The 9,072-nt window shown below is 47.3% G+C and overlaps 1 protein-coding gene across 8 annotated transcripts in view; it reads left to right on the top strand.

The window, feature by feature from the left end:
* Positions 1 to 6,543: 6,543 nt before the first annotated feature.
* Positions 6,544 to 9,072, top strand: part of ALCAM (activated leukocyte cell adhesion molecule) — a 193,548-nt gene continuing 191,019 nt past the window's right edge. For 3 of the 8 annotated variants that reach the window (XM_070508687.1, XM_070508688.1, XM_014853225.3), the window contains exon 1: positions 6,590 to 7,340. In XM_070508687.1, coding sequence (XP_070364788.1) covers positions 7,268 to 7,340 — 73 coding nt within the window. In that variant the 5' untranslated portion in view covers positions 6,590 to 7,267. Of the gene's footprint in view, positions 7,341 to 8,645; positions 9,061 to 9,072 lie in introns of those variants that run through there. The other 5 variants (XM_070508690.1, XM_070508692.1, XM_014853224.3 and 2 more) reach the window with 4 other exon arrangements.

Below are 9,072 nucleotides of genomic sequence, written 5' to 3' on the forward strand. Positions count from 1 at the left end.
GGTTTGAATTTTTAAACAGTTGTTCATGGAAAGCTTCAATGAGGAGGTAAAATTTGAGCAAATACCTCGAAGGAGGTGATGGGGTAAGCTGCTCTAATAACTGGGGAGAAGGAGTTCCTAGGATTAGAAACAGCAAGAGCAAAGGCCCTGACATGGGAATATGGCAGGCATATTTAGGAGCAGTGAGGAGCCCACCATGGTGTGAGTGGACCACTATGCTTTGAACGGATCCAACAGGAGGAATGGGAAATCAGACTTTAGAATAAGCTTCCATTAGAAGAAAAATGTTTGTATTTAAATAAAGATTGAAAGCTCTTCATTTAAATGACTTGTAAGCCCTGAAAAGCATTAAAATTCTAAGGTTCTTTCTTATATTACATAATCAATGAGCCTTCATTGGGTGTTTTTAATACTTTTCTCTTTTTTTTTTGCTAATTTATATCACTCTTCAGGGATTATATATTTATCCAACAATTGGTTCCTAATACTTTCGTGTAAACTCAACGATCTTGCTTATTTTAAGGGGAACTGGTATGGATAACCTGGGCCTAGTATCTAATTAATTTGGCTTTCCAGAAGTCCATTAAACCCATGGTGATTTGTTTGTTTTAGAAAATCAAATATACATTGTTTTCATATTTCTAGTCATTATATGTCCACCTCAAATTCCTAAATGAAATTGTGATAGATCATAATGGCTAGTAGGTACACAACAAAGCAAGTAGAGATAACTCTGGAGAATTTTTTGAGAATTAATCAAGTTGAAATTTCTTTTTTCTTTTTTTTTTTAAGGCTTGGCCCTGAGTTAACATCTGTTGCCAATCTTCCTCTTTTTTTTTTTTTTCCTCCCCAAAGCCTCAGTACGTAGTTGGATATCCTAGCTGTAAGTCATTCTAGTTCTTCTGCATGGGATGCTGATACAGCACAGTTTGATGAGCGGCGTGTAGGCCTGCGCACAGGATCCAAACCAGCGAACCCTGGGCCGATGAAGCGGAGTGTGCAAATTTAACCACTCACCCATGGGGCCAGCTCCCTGAAATTTCTTTTAAGTTATCAAACATTTGAATTACCACACTCTGAGTTGCTTTCTACTTAAAACTAAAAGAGCTGTTTATATCAGTTGAAAATTAGAAACATAGAGATCTCTGAAGAGAAACTTGTAAGGTGCATGCAGACTGTTATACTTTTTGAATAAATTTTGTGCACCTACTGAAATCATTAATGAATTATGAGTGTTTAATCTCCTAAGAGTTTTTGACATTCATTTTATAGTTATAGTGTAAGTTTCATAGTCAAATAGCATAGCTAGATTCTTTCTCTGTTCCCCATGTCTGACAGTAAGGAAAATGACTAAGTGGATTTCTACTTCAACTGTGATAGCTATGCATTTCTTTTTGTACCCAGACATTGAGCAAACTACAGTCTGAAATAAGAACATAATGTTTACCATGGGCTTTGAAAGTTCTTGGACTCCTGAGCTCCAGTGCTGTATCTTGATTGGCTGACATTATTGAGGATATGAGTTGCAAAATTTTATTAGTACGATGACTTACATTACTATTAACAATTGAAATTCAACAATAAAATTCAAGGGAATGTTTCTTAGAGGACAGATATCCATCTGTCCAGTGATTTTAGGAATTATTGACTTAAAAAAACCTTGAAGTCAAGAAAGGTAACAGAGTTTTATCTTATACCTACATAATCTCTGTGCCTCTTTAAAATAGTTCTATCTTCCTAGACTTAATATAAATCCCTCTTAGCCCTCTATTTCAATCTCTGTTATCAGTGCATTAGCCAGGCCCTTCCCCATCTCCTGCCTGGTCACTGAGAACCTTTACTAGATAGGTTTCTATTCTCAGCATGCCCTTTTTACTTTATTCTCATTGATGGCAAATAGTTTTTATCACTCTCTTCCTCCCGTAGATTAAGTCTCTTCACTTTCTATTTAAAAGTTTTCGCTATGGTGACTAGGACTTGGCTCATTCTCTTTGCCTTTCCTAAATCTTGGTCGGCGTAGTTGTGATATTGTGACTTATAATAAGAAAGGTGTATTTGATCTTTGATCCTCTTCCTGGCACAGAGCTCATAAAACCCTTGGAACTTCCTAAGTGGTGAGAGTGATAAAGATGTCCTTTGATATGTCAGTGAGGTAATTTTTGGAAAGACGCCAGATAATCTGAGGGGAGACCTAAGCATGTGATTAGAGGGTTGGAACTTTTAGCCCCACCTCTTGACCTCCTGGAAGGAGAGAGGGGCTGCAGATTTAGTTCTATCACCAATGGCCAATGGTTCAATCAATCATGCCTATGTAACGAAGCCTCCATAAAAACTCAAAGGACAGGGTTCAGAGAGCTTCCAGGTTGCTGAACACGTGGAGATTTGGGAGAACGGAGTGTTCAGAGAGCATAGAAGCTCTGATCCCCTTCCCACTTACCCTGCCTATGCATCGCTCCCATCTGGCTGAAGCTATCTCCAGGTAGACAGTGTCAGAATTGAGTTGAATGGTAGGACTCAGGTAGTATCCAAGAATTGCTTGGTGGGTTTAGGGAAAACCTCACACATTGTAATTGGTGCAAGAATCATATTAGTCCAATCACTGAAGACGCAGTGGAAATCCCTTTCATCTCCTTATGTCACTCTCCCTTCTAAGTTTGTTTCAAGGTTTATGTTCTTAAAGAAGAACTCTTTCTCATCACTATCATTCAGACATAAATATAGAGAGAATGCCTAATGCATTTGCAAAGTATTGGCTACAAATGTGTTATCACCAACAGGGAGGTGGGGGGAAGAAAATGAACCAGATTTGTTGCATGTTCTTGAATTGCATACAAGTTTTGTTCAAAAACTAAGAAGGCACACGGAACACTATGATATAAGGTCGTAAGGAACAAATGTCGCTAGCTTCCCAAACCATTTCTGGTGAAATTTCATCCCCAGTGTGAAATTGATTACATGAATCAGAAGAAAAAATCACCTCAGCTCTTCAAATACTCACATGCCTGACGTATGTTGTCACATATTAATGGGTTAATGTTCTAGTCTAGGGCAAAGGATTTGGCCTGACCCTTGGTGGTGGTCTTAGGGGGGAGTCCTGCGTTCTGATCTCAACAGGTTCTAAGTAAAAAAAGTTGCCTACTGTGCTGTGCTGCTGCTTTGAGTATTCTGTCCTGACTGATGATGAATTCTTTTATACTGAAGATGCAAAACTCTTCTCATGTTCCAAGTACCATGAAATATGCTTTTCTCTGGCTGAACATTATTCATTTTACCTCTTGCAGTAAGAAGTACCCATTATGATGCTCTGATGCATGACTAAACTGTCTGGTAAATATACTTGGAATACTACATATTCTCAGTTGTAACAAAAGCAATTGTGATTCAGATGTAGCTAGAAAAGTCTTCATCTTAAAAATTACGTTGGGTAGATCCCACCCTCCATTCTCCAGGTTTTGAGGGACAAATACCCTCTCCATTACATTATTTTGTGCAGCTTACATTCACAAGTTTATTTCTGACTCTGAGCTCTTGCATATCCTAAATTATTTCAGTCTAGAAATGGTCTTAACATCAAATATGCACTGTACCTGGCTCATGCCCATAGGATGCTCTGCCTTATTAGTTAGTTTCCCTGAGGAAAATGTGTTTGATAGACATATCTGATAAGCAAGGTTGATCATGATGAGCAACATGCTTAGGAATGAAGCTCTAGAATCAGAGTGCTTGGGGTGGAATCATGGCTTTACCATCACCATGAATCACTGTGTGACCTTGGGAAAGTTATTTCATGTCTCTGGCCTTCAGGTTTCTTTATGAGTAAAATGAGGATGATAATAGCATCTACCTCATGGGATTTTTTTGAATGGGAAATTATTCCAATAATTCATATAAATTGCTTACAATAACCTAACATATAGCAGGTGTTCAATAACTGTTAATAATTAATCAATTAAAATATATTTAAAGGCCTTTGACTATTTCTAAGTTCATAATTGTATGGCTTGGCCCCTGTCTCTTCCTTTCTCTCAGCATCCCCCCCTTCACTCCCTTGCCAAATATCTATTTTTATTTTTTGTAATTCCTCTTTTAATTTTTTTTTCTTTTTGCTGAGGAAGATTAGCCCTGAGCTAACGTCTGTGTCAATCTTCCTCCACTTTTTTATATGTGGGTCGCTGTCACAGCATGCTGACAAGTGGTGTAGGTCTGTGCCCAGGATCCGAACCTGCGAACCTAGAGCATGCTGAACCTAACCACTATGCCACAGGGCCAGCCCCCTATTTTTATTTTTATTGTGTTGTTTAATATAGAGTCATATGACCATCACTTTTGTGGCCTTAGCAATATATGACTAATAGCCTTTAGAGTTATTGCTCCAAGTGGCTTATCAAGGCATTTTCCTAAACTAGGACACATTCCTCTCTAAATGGCATTCCAGAAGCAACTGACTATACGTACAAATATGATTAGACACTCATGTATCTCTATACAGACACATATCGTCAGCTGCTTCCAGAATTCCATGTGTGTGTTTGTGTATAATATTCTTAATTTATAGAATGTATTTGGATCCAATTTAGCTGTGCGCCTTTGCAGGTGGCACTCTAATATGTCATCACACTTTATGAGAGGCTGACTTTTGCTCCACGTTTCTTGCTCAGTAAATACAGAGCAGGGATTCTAACAAGACTCTGACTACTCCTCAAAGCCCAAGCTCCTTCTGTTATACCTGGCCAGTTACTGCTGTGACCTCACTTAGTCCTCACAGCGGTCTCCAGAGGCCGCCATATTGCTACTACTTTTTATAAGTAAGGAAACTGAGGCTTAGAGAGGTTCAGTGAGTTGACTGAGATCACGCAGTTGGTAAATGTCAGCAAATCAGAGAACCTGCCTTTTGCAGATCTACTGTTTAACAGTTGCGCTGTATTAACTCCCAACCCAAAATAGAGGGGGTCAGACAGACAGAGTAGGGGGATCCTAATATAGTCAGGATGATTTGTTCTAAGACAAGCTACTTAGAACCGCTAGTTAAAAGGGAAACAATTCTCTACAGAATTCTACAGGATCCCAGAGGAATGCTAGCAATTCAGCCAAACTTAACTCATGGAATATTGAATTAAAAGGCGTTTGTCTCCTAGCATTAGCCTTCCTGTTGGTTCATAAGATGCAAATGAAATGTTAATGATGAAACCAAGTGGGAGAAACTTCTTATTTTGGGAGGAAAAATCTGGTATGATAGCTCTACTCTAGGATACCGTAAGGAGAACCGGGAGGACAAGATGGGCACGCTTTTGACAAAAATCACAGCTGAAGATGGAGCTTAATAGTTTCGAGCATGAAAAGATAAAGAATTCAAAGATCACTGTGCGTGTGTATGTGTGTGCGTGCGCGCGTGTACTTGTTTTATTAACCTCCTCCGTCAACTTCCCTCACCTCCATCTAGCTGGCGACTGACTCGAAGCCTTCTGATGACAGCGCAGTACGTGACGATTGCTAGTTGGGATTCTCTGCTGGAGACCAGCCTCACACAGGGGTGACCCTGTGATGCACGAAAGGCTATTTAATGGCCCGGTGAAGTGGTCTCAGGACCAAGGTTTTATTATGCTTCGGGGATGAGAGTTGTGATCCTGCGTCCCTGATTTAGAGCCACCTAGGGCTCCAACAGCTCCACCCCGGTGTTCTGGGGGAAAATATTCCTTCAAGCGTTCTGCCTCATCTGAAAGCCACGCAGCTTCCGGAGCTTCCGCCTGGGAGGTGATTCAAGCTTTAGAAATTGCCCGAGAAGCCTGTCCATCTGCTGGGGTGCCTGGCTTTCTGGAACCGACAAGGAGCAGTTTGGCTTTTAATCTGAGTAACTTGAAGATTTTCCGTTTGTAACTTAAAATCTCCACTTCATTCAAAATAAGAGACACACGCTCTGGCTTTTGCAGACATTGGGAAAATCCGTGTGACGAAGTGTGGTCCAGAAATTCCTGATTTAATTTCCTCTGAGAAAGAGTAAATATTTTCCTATTCGGCGCTGGGCACTCCACTCAAGTGATCCGCCTTCAAAAGACGGTGTGCGCGAGAGGGGGTCGCGGCGGGTGTAGGGGGAAGGAAGAGCCCTGGACGTGGGCTGTCCCCCGCCAACCAGTAGCTGACCCTGTTAACGCCCAGGAGGCGAGTTAACTTTGCCGCCTCCTCCATCCCTTCCTTCCTCCTTCGCTCCCGCCCTTGGACCCAAGGGTGGGTCCCGGGTGAGCTCCCGGACCCCCACTGCCTGCCCCATCACTCTCTATATAGGAGGCTGCAACATCGCGCCCAAAAAGTCCCCGAGGAGTGAGTCAGTGGGACGTGCCTCCGGGGGCAAAAAAAGGGCAGTTTGGCTTTTTGAACCGTGGCGAGACTGAGTGGGCAGTGTGAAGCGAGAGGCCGAATCACGAGGGCGACAAGAACGCCACCGGGAAGTGGCAGTCCAGGGGGGCCACCCAGGCAAGCACCTCTCCTGCGTCTGCTCCCTATTGGCGGGCGTGGCCCTGGGGCGGAGCCACGAGCAAGCCCCGCCCAGCAGGGGCGCCGGGCCCTGGGCGCGCGCCACCCCAGCGGATTCCCGAGCCGGCTCTGCCTCGGAGCCGGTCCTGCAGCGCCTCTAGGCTGTGGATCCGCGCTCCAACCACCTGCTCGGCCCGCGTCCGCGTCCTGGGGAGCGGGAGGAGGGAGGAGGGAGGAGGAGGCGGAGGGAGGAGGAGAGAGGCAGCTTACACACGCCTTCCAGTCCCTCCACTTACAGCAGCCCGGAGACCGCCGCTGCCGCCGCTGCTGTCGCTGCCACCGCTGCCGCCACCTGAGGAGACCGCCTGGACCCGCCGCCCCCTGTTGCCACCCCCGGCGATTCCTTCCTAGCACCGGGCTTTTTCTGCACACTGCCACTACCATTATTATTATTATTCCAAGAGAAGGAAAATAACAGACTAGCCAAAAAGAACCGCGCACACCTTTCCGATTACTCGAGTGCCTCCCGGGAAGAGAGGGTCGCCGGTGCGGGCAGGAGCAGCCAAAGGGACCCCGGGCGGTGTTGGAGAGAGGGAGGAGGAGTTGGGGCGCTGCGTGGTGCAAAGTTGCGTGCGGCGGAGACCGAAGGTGCGGCGCCACAGCCCAGGGGCCAGTGTGTCCGGGAGCAGCCGCTGCCCCTGCGTCCGGACCCGCGAGCGCGCGGGCAGCGCGGGGCCGGGGACGACGCCCCCTCCTGCGGCGCGGACTCTGCTGGTGGCCCCGGAGGAGGAGGAGGAATATGGCATCGCAGGCGGCCCCCTCCTGCCGTCTGGTCTTCTGCCTCTTGATCGCCGCCGCTGTCCTCAGGCCAGGTGAGCAGGGGCCTCGGGGCGGCCCAGGCCGATCTGGGCCGGGGCAGTTTCCTCGGTGCCCGGCCCGGGCGTCGTTCCCCCGGGGCAGTGCGCCCAGGCGCGTGGGGGGAGGTCAGGGGACAGCGGTGCGTCCTGGGTTCCGTCACCTGTGCCACACGCTTGCGCTCAAACGCTTGGCTCAAGTTTGGGCAGCAACTAGGGGCCCGGGGTAAATCTCCGGGAACTTTGGGTGCGGCCGGGGTCGAGGCAGGGTTCGTCCGTCTGTCTCCCGTTGCCCCTGCGGCTCCTGCCTGGGCGGCGACCTCTCGCCCTCTGCCAGTCCCTCCTGTCGCTGGATAGCGAAGTCCACGTCACTGGGCTCGGAGCACTTTTCCTTTCGCTTAGCTCTCGGAGGCAATATCTGTCAGCACTTTTTCGTGATAAATCCCCCAGTAACTTTCCCGTGAAACGAGGAGAAGGGATGGGGAGGGGGTGGGGGGTGAGGGAAGAGAAAGGGAGGACTTTAATCACTCCCTTAAAAAACCTCCCAAAGCTTAAATCGTGGTTTGAACGCCCCCTCCCCCATTGTCTGGGTGGGCAGTGGGTGCAGCGATGATGGCAGCGAGGCACGCTGCCGGAACGGGGACTAGCAGCCAGGGTCGTGAAACCCTAGTGAGGGGTTTGTGGCTTTTCCAGGAACTATGATTCAACCTCAGTTCTCGGTTGGTTCTGTACTGAGTCGCAAAAGAAAAAATTGAAAACCGCCAACAACTAAAATATCTCGATGGGAATCCCTTTGCTCCCCCTGGGGACGTCCCCTGTCTGCAGGCGCTGTTCCTGAGACCCGCCGGGCGGGCGGCTGACACGAGTTGGTCCGAACAGGGCGTTCTGCGTGCTCGCCGTCACTTGACAGAGCAGCAGGTTCATTTTCTCGCTAGACTCGAGGATCTTTTGGAATTTTTTTCGCCCTTTGAAGTTTTGATCTTTAGCCCTTCGTAGACGGTTGCAAGTAAAACTCCTACTTCCTGTTATTTCGGCTTCTGTTTATTCTCTTACCCCTTTCTCTCGTTTTTTCTCAAAGAAAAACTCACTTCCTTTTCGCATCTTTAATTCCCGCACATCCCTTAAATTGTAGGCAAGCTGAGGCCAAAGAAGAGGTTTGAAAGCCTCTGGATGTCTCCCAGGGAAAGGGCCAAAGTGGGGCTAGGGGGCGAGAGCCTCAAGCTCACCTGTGTTTGTGAACTGCTGCTGCCAGCGGGTGGGGGTGGGGGAGGTGGCGCGGGGGAGGTGGGTGCCCGCGCCGGATCTCTTCGTTAAAGTTACATTTCTGGGTGAGGTAATGAGCTCGCCTCCTGTTTTGAGACAAGAGAAAGAGGCATCTGTGACAAATCCGCGGCTCTGGGGCGGGGCCTGTGAAACGAGCCGGATTTAAGCAGGTGGGGTGGAGAAGGAACCCCCGGGAGGTGGGAAGGGGAGACCCCCTTGGGTTTGGCACAGTGTGGATTTCACTTTTGCACGATTCCAGCGGCTGCTGTGGGAAGGAAGGGCGCTCACTGTGGAGCCGGGGGCAGAGGAGAGAGGACGAAGGTGAGGGAGTTTGTAGAAGGCAAAGATCCACACGCCCACAGTTGGTCTTCAGTTTAACCCTCTCGTCACCGAGAGTGTAATCTCGCCTACACCCCCACCCCGGGACCACACGCACACGCCCAGTTTCCTTTGCCTCTGCCCGGCGGTCGCGCTGGTATGTATTTTC

The sequence above is a fragment of the Equus asinus genome, chromosome 5 (genome assembly GCF_041296235.1).
Source record: "Equus asinus isolate D_3611 breed Donkey chromosome 5, EquAss-T2T_v2, whole genome shotgun sequence".
In the NCBI taxonomy this organism is placed as follows: domain Eukaryota; kingdom Metazoa; phylum Chordata; class Mammalia; order Perissodactyla; family Equidae; genus Equus; species Equus asinus.